The sequence below is a fragment of the Salvelinus fontinalis genome, chromosome 31 (genome assembly GCF_029448725.1).
Source record: "Salvelinus fontinalis isolate EN_2023a chromosome 31, ASM2944872v1, whole genome shotgun sequence".
Classification (NCBI taxonomy): Eukaryota; Metazoa; Chordata; class Actinopteri; order Salmoniformes; family Salmonidae; genus Salvelinus; species Salvelinus fontinalis.
Genome location: NC_074695.1, coordinates 3,744,067 through 3,763,283, shown reverse-complemented (window position 1 = coordinate 3,763,283; position 19,217 = coordinate 3,744,067). Strand labels below are relative to the sequence as shown.

Sequence of the window (19,217 nt, the reverse complement as noted above, 5' to 3'; positions counted from 1 at the left end):
ACCACCCACCTGGTAGATTGGTGGATGGGACTACCAGCTCTCTGTAACCTAGAGGGCAACCAGTGGGTCCGTCTCCTCTATACCACCCACCTGGTAGTTTGGTGGATGGGACTACCAGCTCTCTGTAACCTAGAGGGCAACCAGTGGGTCCGTCTCCTCTATACCACCCACCTGGTAGTGTGGTGGATGGGACTACCAGCTCTCTGTAACCTAGAGGGCAACCAGTGGGTCCGTCTCCTCTATACCACCCACCTGATAGTGTGGTGGATGGGACTACCAGCTCTCTGTAACCTAGAGGGTAACCAGTGGGTCCGTCTCGTCTATACCACCCACCTGGTAGTGTGGTGGATGGGACTACCAGCTCTCTGTAACCTAGAGGGCAACCAGTGGGTCCGTCTCCTCTATACCTCCCACCTGGTAGTGTGGTGGATGGGACTACCAGCTCTCTGTAACCTAGAGGGCAACCAGTGGGTCCGTCTCCTCTATACGACCCACCTGGTAGTTTGGTGGATGGGACTACCAGCTCTCTGTAACCTAGAGGGCAACCATTGGGTCCGTCTCCTCTATACCACCCACCTGGTAGTTTGGTGGATGGGACTACCAGCTCTCTGTAACCTAGAAGGCAACCAGTGGGTCTGTCTCCTCTATACCAGGTTTCTTGTAGGATGACAATGTCTGTATTTCCAATTTCTTTGATGAAGTCCATGTTCCTGCTCTCTGGGCCAAAGGCAGATGACCTCAGGCCTTGGATATTCCAGGATGAGATAGTGAAGGCTTTGTGTTCCATAAAGTGTCCAATGTTGTTGTGTGTGTGTGTGTGTGAACGATGACAGAAGGCTGTTCATCATGTGAACCTTATAATAACAGGCTGACTTGTCCCTGTCCAGAGGTCAACCTCTCCTTAACTTAACTTCTTGACGCTAGGGGTCAGATTTTTTAAATTTAAAATTTTAATTTTTTACAATAATGTTCCCAAGGTAAACGGACTATTTCTCAGGTCCAGACCGTGGAATATGCATATAATTTACAGATTAGGATAGAAAACACTCCAAAGTTTCCAAAACTGTCAAAATATCGTCTGTGAGTATAACAAAACAGATTTTGCAGGCGAAAACCTGAGGAAACCTAACCCGGAAGTGATTTAAAAGAAAATATATATATATCTGTGTTTCCTTGCCCGTTTTTCTTCCATTTAAAGGGGTATCAACCAGATTCCTTTTCCAATGGCTTCCTCAGGCTGTGACCAGGCTTTAGACATAGTTTCAGGCTTTTATTTTGAAAAATGAGCGAGATTTTTCAAAACTAGTCAGGTGTCCTCTGATTAGTTCCTGCGCACGAGAGGGGTAGCTCTCCATTTTCTTTCTTTCTTTTATTGAATAGGTTACGGTCCGGTTGAAATATTATCGATTATGTTTGTTAAAAACAAACTGAGGATTGATTATAAAAAACATTTGACATGTTTCTACGACCATTACGGATACTTTTTGGAATTTTCGTCGAACGGAACGAGGCTTTGGTTTTCTGAACATAACGCGCAACCCAAATGGCGTTTTTTTGTTCTAAAAGTAATATTTATCAAACAAAAGGAACATTTATTGTGTAACTGGGAGTTTCGTGAGTGCAAACATCCGAAGATTATCAAAGGTAAGCGATTAATTTTATTGCTTTTCTGACTTTCGTGACCATGCTAATTTGGGGCTAGCTGTTTTAGCATTGATTGATACACTCACAAAAGCTTGGATTGCTTTTGCTGTAAAGCATATTTTCAAAATCTGACACGACAGGTGGATTAACAACAAGCTAAGCTGTGTTTTGGTATATTGCACTTGTGATTGCATGATTATAAATATTTTTAGTAATAATTTGCGCCCTGCAATTCAGCGGTTGTTTAGGAAAATGATAAAGGGATCCGTAGCGCAGAGAGGTTTTAGGTTTCAACTAGGGGTCAGGGTTATCTCTCTCCTCCCCATGTGAGGTAATAGTATTTAAGAGGAGAAACTGTGTTGTGAGAGAATGCACACACAGCTGATACCTACATTGTTGCTTTCCTACTCTCATCTCCTCTCCTTTACCGTATCTCTCTTTCTCTCATCTCCTCTCTTTCTCTCATCTCCTCTTCTTTACCAAATCTTTCCTTCTCTCATCTCCTCTCCTTTACCGTATCTCTCTTTCTCTCATCTCCTCTCTTTCTCTCATCGCCTCTCTTTCTCTCATCTCCTCTCCTTTAGCGTATCTCTCTTTCTCTCATCTCCTCTCTTTCTCTCGTCTCCTCTCTTTCTCTCATCTCCTCTCTTTCACACTCTTCTATTTCCATCTCTCTCTTTCTCTAACTCTGTCTCTCTTTCTCTCACTCTCTATGTCTCTCTCTTTCTCTCACTCTCTATGTCTCTCTCTTTCTCTTACTCTCTCTCTCTTTCTCTTACTCTCTCTCTCACTCTCTTTTTGTCTCTCTCACTCTCCCTGTCTCTCTCATGTTAGCCTCTTTAATGGAGTTGTTAAACATTAAGTATTTAGAGTGGTACAGTAAGTGAGTCAAGCATGGAGAGGCCTAACCTCTGCTTTCCAGTCTAGGGGGCGTTGAGTACCTTGTAATCTATCTGATCGCTCTTGGACACACACACACACCTGATACATGTCCCTCGTCTAGATTCAACCACATACGTGTAATGGCGCAGACGGAGATGGCTGCCGTTTTACGAGCTCCTAATTAATTGTGCTTTTGTGTGTTTTTTCCAGTAACTTATTATGTACACAATGTTTCTGCCACCGTCTTTTATGACCGAAAATAACTTCTGGACATCAGAACATCGATTAATCACCTCGAACTGGACAGATTTATTCTTTAACGAGTCGAACACAGCTGATACCGGACCAGGCCCAAATCCCTGTCATTCGCATGAAGAAGACACGGAGTTCTAGGAGACGTAGGTCGGGGTGCCTCGTTAGAATCTGACAGCGAGTGGGTAACCAGCCTCTACCTTCCGTCCTATTGGCCAACGTGGATCCAAAGGCGAGTGGGTAACCAGCTTCTACCATCCGTCCTATTGGCCAACGTGGATCCAACGGCGAGTGGGTAACCAGCCTCTACCATCCGTCCTATTGGACGAGGTGGATCCAACGGCAAGTGGGTAACCAGCCTCTACCGTCCGTCCTATTGGCCGACGTGGATCCAACGGCGAGTGGGTAACAAGCCTCTACCATCCGTCCTATTGGCCGACGTGGATCCAACGGCGAGTGGGTAACCAGCTTCTACCATCCGTCCTATTGGCCAACGTGGAATCACTAGATTATAAACTGGATCAGTTTAAAACAGGACATTAACAACTGTAATATCTTATGTTTCAGAGTCATGGCTGAACAACGACATAAAATACGGCTGGCAAGATAGAACAGCTGCCTTCGATGAAGACGAGGGCCTGTGTCTATTTGTCAATAACAGCTGGTGCACAATATCTAATACTAAGGAAGTCTCTAGGTTTTTTCCGCCTGAGGTATCTGGATGAGTTTGGTTTTCGAACTGGTCATGGATGCACCTCAGCCACGCTCAAGGACCTAAACGATATCATAACCGGCATCGATAAGAGACATTACTGTGCAGTCGTCTTCATCGACCTGGCCAAGGCTTTCAACTCTGTCAATCACAACATTCTTATTGGCAGACTCGACAGCCTTGGTTTCTCAAATGATTGCCTCGCCTGGTTCACCAACTACTTCTCAGATAGAGTTCAGTGTGTCAAATCGGAGGGCCTGTTGTCCGGACCTCTGGCAGGTCTCTATGGGGGTGCCACAGGGTTTCAATTCTCGGGACGATTCTTTTCGCTGTATATATCAATGATGTTGCTCTCGCTGCTGATGATTCTCTGATCCACCTCTACGCAGACAACACCATTCTGTATACTTCTGGCCCTTCCCTTGGACACTGTGCTAAAACCTCCAAATGAGCTTCAATAACATACAACACTCCTGTGGTGGCCTCCAACTGCTTTTAAATGTTAGTAAAACAAAGTGCATGCTCTTCAACCGATTTCTACCCGCACCTGCCCGCCCGTCCAGCATCACTACTCTGGACGGTTCTGACTTAGAATATGTGGACAACTACAAATACCTAGGTGTCTGGTTAGACTGTAAACTCTCCTTCCAGACTCACATTAAACATCTCCAATCCAAAATGAAATCTAGAATCGGCTTCCTATTTCGCAACAAAGCCTCTTTCACTCATGCTGCCAAACATACTCTCGTAAAACTGACCATCCTACCGATCCTCGACTTCGGCGATGTCATTTACAAAATAACCTTCAACACTCTACTCAACAAACTGGATGCAGTCTGTCACAGTGCCATCCGTTTTGTCACCAAAGCCCCATATACCACCCACCACTGCGACCTGTACGCTCTCGTTAGATGGCCCTCGCTTCATACTCGTCGCCAAACCCACTGGCTACAGGTTATCTACAAGTCTATGCTAGGTAAAGCCCCGCCTTATCTCAGCTCACTGGTCACCATAGCAGCATCCACCTGTAGCACGCGCTCCAGCAGGTATATCTCACTGGTCACCCCCAAAGACAATTCTTCCTTTTGGCCGCCTCTCCTTCCAGTTCTCTGCTGCCAATGACTGGAACGAACTACAAAAATCTCTGAAGCTGGAGACTCTTACCTCCCTCACTAGCTTTAAGCACCAGCTGTCAGAGCAGCTCACAGATCACTGCACCTGTACATAGCCCATCTGTAAATAGTCCATCCAACTAACTCATCCCCATTCTGTATTTATTTATTTATTTATCTAGTGACCCACCTCGACAACATCCGGTGAAATTCCAGAGCGCCTTGTTCAAAATACAGAAATAGTCATAATAAACATTCATAAAAAAATACAAGTGTTATACATCGGCTTAAAGTTTAACTTCTTGTTAATCCAGCCGCTTTGTCAGATTCAAAAAAGGTTTCACGGCGAAAACACACCATGCGATGTGACAGCTTCCAAAAACATACAAACATTTTGCAACCAAGTAAAGGAATTACAACTGTCAGAATTAGCGATGTCATTGAATGAATTTTTATAATGAGTCTTTCTGTTTTTGAATTTGGCAAATTTCACTGGGTGTTGGCCAGGTGGGACGCTACCGTCCCACACCTCCTAGAGAGGTTAACATGTTTCGACGAATTTTACTGCTACTATTAGGATGTATTCGTCTACATGTTTTGACCGCCTTTGAGCCAGTGGATTACTGAACAAAACGTGCCAACATAACTGAATTTTTGGGATATAAAGAAGGACTTTATCGAACAAAAGGACAATTTGTTATGTAGCTGGGACCCTTGTGATTGCAACCAGATGAAAATCTTCAAAGGTAAGTGATTTATTTTACTGCTATTCCTGACTTTCGTGACTCCTCTGCTTGGTTGTATGTTTGTATGCTTTCGTGTGCGGGGTCCTCAGATAACCGCATGGTATGCATTCGCCATAAAGTATTTATTAAATCTGACAAAGTGGTTGGATTAACCTTTCACGAGCCTCTACCCCGGGTCCGGGAGTGCGGCAAGGTGGAATAGCCCGCACTGGGCTAAGCACGCGTACTGGGGACACCGTGCGCTTTACCGCATAACACGGTGTCTGACCAGTACGACGCCCTCTTACTCCACGGCAAGCCCGGGGAGTTGGCTCAGGTATCCAACCCGGCTTCGCCACACTCCCCTTTAGCCCCCCCCCCCCAAGAAATTTTTGGGTGAGCCTCTCGGGCTTCCGTGCTAGCCGCGTACCCTCATACCTTCGGTTCCTCTCTCCGGTTGCCTCTGCTCTCCTCGCTGCCTCCAGCTGTTCCCATGGGAGGCGATCCTTTCCAGCCAGGATCTCCTCCCATGTGTAGCAACCCTTGCCGTTCAAGACGTCTTCCCATGTCCATTCCTCTGTCTGTCTCTGCTGCTGTCGCTGCCCTTCTCCACTCCGCTTGGTCCTCTTTTGGTGGGTGTTTCTGTCAAGGCAGTCAATGTTGTTCTCCTCCTCAAACGAGGAGGAGCATGGATAGGACCAAGATGCGGAGAGGTAAGTGTTCATGATTTAATGAAACAACAAGAAAACACTTAAACCTACAAAATAACAAACGTGACTAACCTTAAACAGTCCTGTGTGGTCCAAACACTGACACAGGAAACAAACACCCACAAAAGCCTACTGCCTATGGCTACCTTAAATCTGGCTCCCAATCAGAGACAAATGAATGACAGCTGTCTCTGATTGAGACCCAATCCAGGCAGCCATAGACATAACTAGACAACCTAACAAACACTATCCCATACACATACAACACCCATAGACTAACCAAACACACACAACATACAATGCCCACCCCAACTCACGCCCTGACCAACTAAACATAATCAAAATAACATAAAATAGGTCAGGAACGTGACACCCCCACACTGATTAGCATCGCTAGCATAGCGTCACAATTAAATAGTAGCATCTAAATATCATTAAATCACAAGTCCAAGACAACTAATGAAAGATACAGATCCTGTGAATAAAGCCACCATTTCAGATTTTTAAAATGTTTTACAGGGAAGACAAAATATGTAAATCTATTAGCTAACCACGTTAGCAAAAGACACCACTTTTCTTTGTCCACCATTTTCTCTCTCCACCAGTAGCTATCACCAATTCGGCTAAACTAAGATATTGATAGCCACTAACCAAGCAAAAACTCATCAGATGACAGTCTGATAACATATTTATGGTATAGGATAGGTTTTGTTAGAAAAATGTGCATATTTCAGGTATAAATCATAGTTTGCCATTGCAGCCACCATCACAAATCTCACCAAAGCTCCTAGAATTACTACAGAGAGCAACTTGTATTACCAATTTACTCATCATAAAACATTTCTTAAAAATACACAGCACATAGCAATGGAAAGACACAGATCTTGTGAATTCAGACAACATTTCAGATTTTCTAAGTGTTTTACGGCGAAAACACAATAAATCGCTATATTAGCATACCACATATGCAAACGTTACCCGACCATTGATTCAAGCCAAAGAGAGCGATATCGTTATCATCGCCAAAATATATTAATTTTTTCACTAACCTTCTCAGAATTCTTCAGATGACACTCCTGTAACATCATATTACAACATACATATAGAGTTTGTTCGAAAATGTGCATATTTAGCGGCACAAATCGTGCTTATACAATGAGAATAGTGTCCAACTACTCAAGCAATCTGCCCGGCGCCATCTTTAAAATACAACTAAAATACAACTATTTTTATCGAAAACTATTCATAAACTTGACAAAAAAAATACAGGTTGGACATGAAATGAAAGATGCATTAGTTATTAATGCATAGTTAGATTTAGATTTTTAAAATTGACGTTACTAGACATACAGTGTGCGTTACAGCCAGACTAGTGCCGCAATAACGGCGTCACTATTCACCATTATTGAGTTTACATTTTTCCACATAAAAATGGAATAACATCATAAATAGCTCTTACTTTTCGACGAGCTTCCATCAGAATCTTGCCATGGTTGTTCTTTGTCCAAAAGAATCGTTGCTTGGTTGTAAAACGTTGCATTCAACTTCTGATATAGCAGCTAACTATAGCTAACAATAGCTATTTTGCCCCAACGTGTCCAAATCCTCAAGACGCAATACTGAGGAAATTCCGAAAAATAGCAATATACTCGCATAATCTGATATAACTCGGTTTAAAATAGCTTCGTTAAGATGTTTCTAACACCTATGTCAAATTAAATTACAGACGGATACATCTAACGTTGGTAAATGAGCGTTTGAAAATGGCATCCTGAGGTCCCTCTCTGCGTAATGCTCAGCTTCGAAAGGAAGGCGTACCTCACTCCTTGGCCTTTTATAACCTCTGAGAGCTACCTAGGAATCCCATTCCACTTCTCATTGGTTACTGACATCCAGGGGAAGGCGGGTGCAGTTCATGTCGTTCCATAGGATACACACAGACCTTTAAACTGATCTGAGACCAGAGCTTCGCTCTCAGACCATCGCAGTACCTGTCATGGATTTCGCTGTAGAAAGAGTTCTGGGTCACCCACAGACAAAATTCCAACGGCTATAGAAACTAGAGAGTGTTTTCTATCCAATAATTATAATAATATGCATATTGTACGAGCAAGAATTGAGTAGGAAGCCGTTTAATGTGTGGAGCAAATTATGCTAATGCAAAACAGCACCCCCTATAGTTGCAAAAAGTTAACAAGAAGTTCATATTTTAACCGATATATAACACTTGTATTTTTATGAATGTTTATTATTACTATTTCTGTCATTTGAATTTGGAGCTCTGCAATTTCACCGGATGTTGTCTAGGTGGGTTTGCTAGCAGCACGCCTTGGCCAAAGATGAACACATAGTTTTCTTAAAGTTATATTGTTGGTTAATTAAGGGCTTGTAAGTAAACATTTCACTGTAAGGTTGTATAAGACGCATGTGACAAATACAATTTGATTTGATATGTACTGTATGTTATATGAGGTTGTGAAATGTCTGGCTGGTCTCTCTCTACAGACACACTGGTCTCTCTCTCTACAGACACACTGGTCTCTATCTACAGACACGCTGGTCTCTATCTACAGACACACTGGTCTCTCTCTCTACAGACACGCTGGTCTCTATCTCTCTCTACAGACATACTGGTCTCTCTATACAGGCACACGGGTCTCTCTCTCTACAGACACACTGGTCTCTCTCTCTACAGACACACTGGTCTCTCTCTCTACAGACACACTGGTCTCTCTCTACAGACACGCTTCTCTCTCTCTCTACAGACACACTGGTCTCTATCTCTCTCTACAGACACACTGGTCTCTCTTTACAGACACACTGGTCTCTCTCTCTACAGACACACTGGTCTCTCTCTACAGACACACTGGTCTCTCTCTACAGACACACTGGTCTCTCTCTCTACAGACACACTGGTCTCTCTCTCTACAGACACACTGGTCTCTCTCTCTACAGACACGCTGGTCTCTATCTCTCTCTACAGACATACTGGTCTCTCTATACAGGCACACGGGTCTCTCTCTCTACAGACACACTGGTCTCTCTCTCTACAGACACACTGGTCTCTCTCTCTACAGACACACTGGTCTCTCTCTCTACAGACATACTGGTCTCTCTATACAGGCACACGGGTCTCTCTCTCTACAGACACACTGGTCTCTCTCTACAGACACACTGGTCTCTCTCTCTACAGACACGCTGGTCTCTATCTCTCTCTACAGACATACTGGTCTCTCTATACAGGCACACGGGTCTCTCTCTCTACAGACATACTGGTCTCTCTATACAGGCACACGGGTCTCTCTCTCTACAGACACACTGGTCTCTCTCTACAGACACACTGGTCTCTCTCTCTACAGACACACTGGTCTCTCTCTCTACAGACACACTGGTCTCTCTCTCTACAGACACACTGGTCTCTCTCTCTACAGACACACTGGTCTCTCTCTCTACAGACACACTGGTCTCTCTCTCTCTCTCTATGTGTTTCTCTCTACAGACACACTGGTATCTCTCTACGGACAGACTGGACTACATAGAGAAGACACTGGACTACATAGAGAAGACACTGGACTACATAGAGATGACACACTAGATAACATAGAGAAGACAAACTGGACTACATAGAGAAGACACACTGGACTACATAGAGAAGACACACTGGACTACATAGAGAAGACACACTGGACTACATAGAGAAGACACACTGACTACATAGAGAAAACACACTAGACTACACAGAGAAGACAGACTGGTTTACATAGAGATTACACACTGGACTACATAGAGAAGACACTAGACTACATAGAGAAGACACACTGGTTTACATAGAGAAGACACACTGGTTTACATAGAGATTACACACTGGACTACATAGAGAAGACACTAGACTATATAGAGAAGACACACTGGTTTACATAGAGATTACACACTGGACTACATAGAGAAGACACTAGACTACATAGAGAAGACACTGGACTACATAGAGAAGACACTGGACTACATAGAGAAAACACACTGGACTACACAGAGAAGACAGACTGGACAACATAGAGAAGACACTGGACTACATAGAGAAGACACTGGACTACATAGAGATGACACACTAGACTACATAGAGAAGACAGACTGGACTACATAGAGAAGACACTGGACTACATAGAGAAGACACTGGACTACATAGAGATGACACACTAGACTACATAGAGAAGACACACTGGACTACATAGAGATGACACACTGGTTTACATAGAGAAGACACACTGGACTACATAGAGAAGACAGACTGGACTACATAGAGAAGACACTGGACTACATAGAGAAGACACTGGACTACATAGAGAAGACACACTGGTTTACATAGAGATGACACACTGGACTACATAGAGAAGACACTGGACTACATAGAGATGACACACTGGTTTACATAGAGATTACACACTGGACTACATAGAGAAGACACTAGACTACATAGAGAAGACACTGGACTACATAGAGATGACACACTGGACTACATAGAGATGACACACTGGTTTACATAGAGATTACACACTGGACTACATAGAGAAGACACTAGACTACATAGAGAAGACACTGGACTACATAGAGAAGACACACTAGACTACATAGAGATGACACACTGGACTGCATAGGGAAGACAGACTGGACTACATAGGGAAGACACTGGACTACATAGAGAAGACACACTGGACTACATAGAGAAGACACTGGACTACATAGAGATGACACACTGGACTACATAGGGAAGACACTGGACTACATAGAGAAGACACTGGACTACATAGAGAAGACACTGGACTACATAGGGAAGACAGACTGGACTACATAGAGAAGACACTGGACTACATAGAGAAGACACTGGACTACATAGAGAAGACACTGGACTACATAGAGAAGACACTGGACTACAATGAGAAGACACACTGGATTACATAGAGATGACACTGGACTACATAGAGAAGACACTGGACTACATAGAGAAGACACACTGGATTACATAGAGAAGACACACTGGATTACATAGAGAAGACACTGGACTGCATAGAGAAGACACACTGGACTACATAGAGAAGACACTGGACTACATAGAGAAGACACTGGACTACATAGAGAAGACACTGGACTACATAGAGAAGACACACTGGACTACATAGAGAATACACTGGACTACATAGAGAAGACACTGGACTACATAGAGAAGACACAGTAGACTACATAGAGAATACACTGGACTACATAGAGAAGACACACTAGACTGAAAATAGAGAGGAGAAACAGGACTACATAGAGATGACAGACTAGACTACATAGAGAAGCCACTGGACTACATAGAGAATACACTGGACTACATAGAGAAGACAGACTCGACTACATAGAGAAGACACTGGACTACATAGAGAAGACACACTGGACTACATAGAGAAGACACTGGACTACATAGAGAAGACACACTGGACTACATAGAGAAGACAGACTGGACTACATAGAGAAGACACTGGACTACATAGAGAAGACACACTGGACTACATAGAGAAGACACTGGACTACATAGAGAAGACACACTGGACTACATAGAGAAGACAGACTGGACTACATAGAGAAGACACTAGACTACATAGAGAAGACACTGGACTACATAGAGAAGACACTGGACTACATAGAGAAGACACACTGGACTACATAGAGAAGACACTGGACTACATAGAGAAGACACTGGACTACATAGAGAAGACACTGGACTACATAGAGAAGACACTGGACTACATAGAGAAGACACTGGACTACATAGAGAAGACAGACTGGACTACATAGAGAAGACACTGGACTACATAGAGAAGACACACTGGACTACATAGAGAAGACACTGGACTACATAGAGAAGACACTGGACTACATAGAGAAGACAGACTGGACTACATAGAGAAGACACTGGACTACATAGAGAAGACACACTGGACTACATAGAGAAGACACTGGACTACATAGAGAAGACACACTGGACTACATAGAGAAGACACTGGACTACATAGAGAAGACACTGGACTACATAGAGAAGACACACTGGACTACATAGAGAAGACACTAGACTACATAGAGAAGACAGACTGCAGCCCTTGAACAGGTAACAGATGCTGGTGTTTGCATGCCGTCTGTGTGTGTGTGTGTCCGTCCATGCGTGTGTTTGCTTGTGTGTGTGTGTGTCTGTCCATTTGTGTGTGTGTGTGTCTGTCCATTTGTGTGTGTGTGTGTGTCTGTCCATTTGTGTGTGTGTGTGTGCGCGTGTGTTTCCTTGTGCCCTGTGCCTCTGCTCTAGTTTCGTACTGCGTAAAGTAAGGTAGGGTTTCCCCGATCTCTGATAGACTAGTCATCATGTTCCCAGATCATACAGACTAGTCTACTGGGACATCCCTCCCTCTCATACAGACTAGTCTACTGGGACATCCCTCCCTCTCATACAGACTAGTCTACTGGGACATCCCTCCCTCTCATACAGACTAGTCTACTGGGACATCCCTCTCTCTCTTCCTTTCGCAGTCTCTCCAACTAGTCTCTCCAACTCTCAACCTCTTGGGGCTCAGCAGAGGTAAGACTGGATGATACGCGCATGTGTGTGTATATGTTGTGTCTATGAATGGCTTATGAAGGATTATCAAGGGTTATGAAGTATGCTGGTTTGGTGAATCCCAGATGCCATAGCTCCTAGGTTGATTTGGTGAATGATTCCGCAAAACACCAGAGTTAACTTCAACCGTGAGGTGACTACCTCGTGAAGCTTGTTGAGAGAATGCCAAGAGGGTGCAAAGCTCTCTTCAAGGCAAAGGGTGGCTACTTTGAAGAATCTCAAATATATTTTTATTTTTTTAATTAACACTTTATTAGTTACTAAATAATTCCATATGTGTAATTTCGTAGTTGTGATGTCTTCGCTGTTATTCTACAATATAGAAAATTGTAAAAATAAAGAAAAACCCTTGAACGAGTTGGTGTGTCCAAACATTTAACTGGTACTATGTATATATATATATAAAGACAAACAAATACCAAATAGCAGCAGGTACAGTTAGTGTACAGTTAGCATTATATCTTGGTAACAAATAGTAGCAGATACAGTTAGCATTATAACATGGTAACAAATAGCAGCAGATACAGTTAGCATTATAACTTGGTAACACATAGCAGCAGATACAGTTAGCATTATAACATGGTAACACATAGTAGCAGATACAGTTAGCATTATAACTTGGTAACAAATAGCAGCAGATACAGTTAGCATTATAACTTGGTAACACATAGCAGCAGATACAGTTAGCATTGTAACATGGTAACACATAGTAGCAGATACAGTTAGCATTATAACTTGGTAACAAATAGCAGCAGATACAGTTAGCATTATAACTTGGTAACACATAGCAGCAGATACAGTTAGCATTATAACTTGGTAACAAATAGCAGCAGATACAGTTAGCATTATAACTTGGTAACAAATAACAGCAGATACAGTTAGCATTATAACTTGGTAACAAATAGCAGCAGATACAGTTAGCATTATAACTTGGTAACAAATAGCAGCAGATACAGTTAGCATTATAACTTTGTAAAAAATAGCAACAGATACAGTTAGCATTATAACTTTGTAACAAATAGCAGCAGATACAGTTAGCATTATAACTTGGTAACAAATAGCAGCAGATACAGTTAGCATTATAACTTGGTAACACATAGTAGCAGATACAGTTAGCATTATAACTTGGTAACAAATAGCAGCAGATACAGTTAGCATTATAACTTGGTAACACATAGTAGCAGATACAGTTAGCATTATAACTTGGTAACACATAGTAGCAGATACAGTTAGCATTATAACTTGGTAACAAATAGCAGCAGATACAGTTAGCATTATAACTTGGTAACAAATAGCAGCAGATACAGTTAGCATTATAACATGGTAACAAATAGGAGCAGATACAGTTAGCATTATAACTTGGTAACAAATAGCAGCAGATACAGTTAGCATTATAACATGGTAACAAATAGCAGCAGATACAGTTAGCATTATAACTTGGTAAAAAATAGCAGCAGATACAGTTAGCATTATAACATGGTAACAAATAGGAGCAGATACAGTTAGCATTATAACCTGTTAACAAATAGCAGCAGATACAGTTAGCATTATAACTTGGTAACACATAGTAGCAGATACAGTTAGCATTATAACTTGGTAACAAATAGCAGCAGATACAGTTAGCATTATAACTTGGTAACAAATAGCTGCAGATACAGTTAGCATTATAACCTGGTAACACATAGCAGCAGATACAGTTAGCATTATAACTTGGTAACAAATAGCAGCAGATACAGTTAGCATTATAACTTGGTAACACATAGCTGCAGATACAGTTAGCATTATAACTTGGTAACAAATAACAGCAGATACAGTTAGCATTATAACTTGGTAACACATAGTAGCAGATACAGTTAGCATTATAACTTGGTAACACATAGTAGCAGATACAGTTAGCATTATAACTTGGTAACAAGTAACAGCAGATACAGTTAGCATTATAACTTGGTAACACATAGCAGCAGATACAGTTAGCATTATAACATGGTAACACATAGCAGCAGATACAGTTAGCATTATAACTTGGTAACACATAGCAGCAGATACAGTTAGCATTATAACTTGGTAACACATAGCAGCAGATACAGTTAGCATTATAACATGGTAACACATAGCAGCAGATACAGTTAGCATTATAACTTGGTAACAAATAGCAGCAGATTCAGATACTCTCTCTCTCTCTCTCTTTCTCGCACTCCCTCACTCACTCTGTCTCTCTCTCTCTCTTTCTCTCTCGCTCACTCTCCCTTTTTCTCTCTCTCTCTCTCTCTCTCTGCATTGTATCGGGTGGTGAAACATCTCTGTAGTCTTTAATGAAACATCTGCGGACGACAGCACAAACTGATCGGGTTTCTATTGTCATTATCAGTGTGAAAGGGTCTCTCTCTGTGTCTCTGTCTCTGTCTCTCTCATTAAACACAGACTGACGAGGTGTGTGTGTGTGTGTGTGTGTGTGTGTGTGTGTGTGTGTGTGTGTGTGTGTGTGTGTGTGTGTGTGTGTGTGTGTGTGTGTGTGCGTGCGTGCGTGCGTGCGTGCGTGCGTGCGTGCGTGCGTGCGTGTGTGCGTGTGTGCGTGTTGTTCTGGAGCAGGGAGGGCACCCTTATGTGTCAGGGAATACAACGCCATGCCGAAACCCAGTGACCCTCCTCTCCTCCCCGTCGTTCTAACCAGGTCAGATGCATAGCAAGAGAACAGGAGGAGGGGGCAGGTGTTTGTCTGTGTGTCAGGCATCAGGGTGTCAGTGTCAAGCTGTTGAAAGCAACTGGTGTGGATGGCAGGACTGTCAGCAGCAAACATGTCACACTCTCTAACCCTCTCTCTCACTCTCTCTCCAATACTGTGTATATATTTACAGTTGAAGTTGGAAGTTTACATACACTTAGGTTGGAGCCATTAAAACTATAGCTTTAAGCACTAGCTGTCAGAGAAGCTCACAGATCACTGCACCTGTACATAGCCCATCTGTAAATAGCCCATCCAACTACCTCATCCCCATACTGTATTTATTTATTTATCTTGCTCCTCTGCACCTCGGTATCTCTACTTGCACATTAATCTTCTGCACATCTAGCACTCCAGTGTTTAATTGCTATATTGTAATTATTTCACCACCATGGCCTATTTATTGCCATAACCTTATCTTACCTCATTTGTACTCACTGTATATAGATTTTTCTTTGTTCTACTGTATTATTGACTGTATGTTTGTTTTATTCCATGTGTAACTCTGTGTTGTTGTTTGTGTCGAACTGCTATGCTTTATCTTGGCCAGGTCCCAGTTGTAAATGAGAACTTGTTCTCAACTCTCCTACCTGGTTAAATAAAGGTGTTCTCAACTGGCCTACCTGGTTAAATAAAGGTGATCTCAACTAGCCTACCTGGTTAAATAAAGGTGTTCTCAACTAGCCTACCTGGTTAAATAAAGGTGTTCTCAACTAGCCTACCTGGTTAAATAAAGGTGAAATACATTATATATTTTATTATGTATTTGCCAAAGCAGGTTCAATAAACAATAAACAAAAGTGAGAAAAACAAAAAATTACATCAACAATGAAAAAAAAATTTTATAACAATAATCTGCATATTTTTCTCTCCTGGTCCCCCACTTCAGGTTTGAGAAAGAGAGGGTAGCAGAGGTGAGGAACCATCTGTTGACTGCTGGAGAGCCTGTCACCCTGTTACCCTGAAGACTGCCTCCATCTGTCTCTCGGGGCCTTAGAGCCTGAGGACAGCCTCTCTCTCTGGGCCTTAGAGCCCGAGGATAGCCTCTCTCTCTGGGCCTTAGAGCCAGAGGACAGCCTCTCTCTCTGGGCCTTAGAGCCTGAGGACAGCCTCTCTCTCTGGGCCTTAGAGCCTGAGGACAGCCTCTCTCTCTGGCCATACAGGCAGGCCTGGGGCTGAAGTCTGCCACCCTCCCTGGATCTTCTCACCTGGATCTCCTCACCTGGATTTCCTGGGCCTCAGGCTAAGGGTCTTTGTTAGGGACCTGGGTCCGGGACTGTGGGAACAGTAGCAGCTGCGGCAGCAGAAACCATGGAGGTGGCTATGGTGGACTTTGAGAGTCTGGATGACATCGACAGCAGCCTGGAAAATGAGCTGGACAACCCTGATGACACCGCTGCCTTGGCGGTCGATATTCCCCCCGAACAATGCTCCTTCCCCGGCTCTCACCACCTCTTCTCCCCGCTGCCCAAACACATCTCCACCCCCCAGCCTCACCGCACCTCCTCACACAACCCCCACATTTGGCACACCTCCCCATGCTCGTCCCCGTCCGACAATAATTTGGGTGTACCTCAGTCGCCCCCCATGCCAGCCCACAGCAGGAGGGGGCGCCCTAGCTGTGCCAGCATCATCACCAACTGGCAGAAGTTGCTTAAGAGTGAGACCCAGATGCAGAGTGAGACCATCTTCAGCTGGCTGGCTAAGGAGTGCTGTGAGGATCTGTTCGTGGACAAGACAGGTCTAGACGACGGAGACCAAAAAGTCATCATCAACATCGCCGGGCTACGCTTCGAGACGCAGCTCAAAACCCTCGACCAGTTCCCTGAGACCCTTCTGGCGAACCCTACGAAGAGGATGGACTACTTTGACCCTATGAGGAACCTGTATTTCTTCGACAGGAACCGGCCCAGCTTCGACGGCATCCTGTACTACTACCAGTCAGGAGGAAAGATCCGCCGGCCGGCCAACGTTCCGCTGGATGTGTTTGCTGATGAGATCGTGTTCTATGAGCTGGGGAGTGACGCCATGGAGCAGTTCAGAGAGGACGAGGGCTTCATCAAGGAAGTGGAGATCCCTCTCCCGACCAATGAGATGTACCGGCAGTTCTGGCTGCTGTTCGAGTACCCCGAGAGTTCCAACGCGGCACGCGGCGTGGCGCTGGTCTCCGTGTTTGTCATCGTTATCTCCATCATCATCTTCTGCCTGGAGACGCTACCGGAGTTCCGGGATAACGCCCTGGACCCCGTCCTACCCACCACCGTCACGCAGCTGATGCCTTTCAATGGGAACCAATCGCTGGGCAGCCTCGGGACCTTGTTCCCGCCCTCGGCCACGCCCAAAACCATCACCTACACGTTTTCCGACCCATTCTTCATCATCGAGACGGCCTGCATCGTATGGTTCTTCTTCGAGCTGGTGGTGCGCTTCGTGGTCTGTCCCTCCAAGAGCAACTTCTTCCACAACCTCATGAACATCATCGACATTGTCTCCATCATCCCGTACTTTGTCACCTTAGTAACGGAGCTGGTCACCACTCCGGACCAGAACTCCAGCCAGGCCATGTCTCTGGCCATCCTTCGTATCATCCGTCTGGTCAGGGTGTTCAGGATCTTCAAGTTGTCCAGACACTCCAAGGGGCTCCAGATCCTGGGCCAGACCCTGAAGGCCAGCATGCGGGAGCTGGGCCTGCTCATCTTCTTCCTCTTCATCGGAGTCATCCTCTTCTCCAGCGCCATCTACTTCGCCGAGGTGGACGAGCCCAGCACGCAGTTTGTCAGCATCCCAGACGGGTTCTGGTGGGCTTTGGTCACCATGACTACAGTGGGCTACGGCGACATGTGCCCAATCACCATGGGGGGAAAGATGGTGGGGACGCTCTGCGCCATCGCTGGCGTGTTGACCATCGCCCTGCCCGTCCCCGTCATCGTGTCCAACTTCAACTACTTCTACCACCGGGAGACGGAGCACGAGGACAAGCAGCCGATGGCGGACACAGCAGAGTTGGCCATGAAGGCCTCAGGAGACAGTAAACATGGAAGTAGCACCTCACTGAACAAGACCAACGGGACTTGGCAGAGAAACTAGCTCACTGGCCTGAGACATGGAGACTGACAGTGGAAGAGACAGACTGGGACAGAGACATTATGGAGACTGACAGTGGAAGAGACAGACTGGGACAGAGACATTATGGAGACTGACAGTTGAAGAGACAGACTGGGACAGAGACATTATGGAGACTGACAGTTGAAGAGACAGACTGGGACAGAGACATTATGGAGACTGACAGTGGAAGAGACAGACTGGGACAGAGACAGTATGGAGACTGACAGTGGAAGAGACAGACTGGGACAGAGACATTATGGAGACTGACAGTTGAAGAGACAGACTGGGACAGAGACATTATGGAGACTGACAGTTGAAGAGACAGACTGGACAGAGACATTATGGAGACTGACAGTGGAAGAGACAGACTGGACAGAGACATTATGGAGACTGACAGTTGAAGAGACAGACTGGGACAGAGACATTATGGAGACTGACAGTTGAAGAGACAGACTGGGACAGAGACATTATGGAGACTGACAGTGGAAGAGACAGACTGGGACAGAGACATTATGGAGACTGACAGTGGAAGAGACAGACTGGGACAGAGACATTATGGAGACTGACAGTGGAAGAGACAGACTGGGACAGAGACATTATGGAGACTGACAGTGGAAGAGACAGACTGGGACAGAGACATTATGGAGACTGACAGTTGAAGAGACAGACTGGGACAGAGACAGTATGGAGACTGACAGTTGAAGAGACAG

The 19,217-nt window shown here is 44.4% G+C and overlaps 1 protein-coding gene across 1 annotated transcript; it reads left to right on the top strand.

Annotated features, from left to right (window-relative positions):
- The first annotated feature begins 16,297 nt into the window (after positions 1–16,297).
- kcna10a (potassium voltage-gated channel, shaker-related subfamily, member 10a) lies at positions 16,298–18,605 on the top strand. Its single transcript, XM_055891130.1, has one exon. The coding sequence runs from the start codon at positions 16,714–16,716 to the stop codon at positions 18,487–18,489; it is 1,776 nt and encodes a 591-aa protein (XP_055747105.1). The 5' UTR covers positions 16,298–16,713; the 3' UTR covers positions 18,490–18,605.
- The last annotated feature ends 612 nt before the right edge of the window (positions 18,606–19,217 follow it).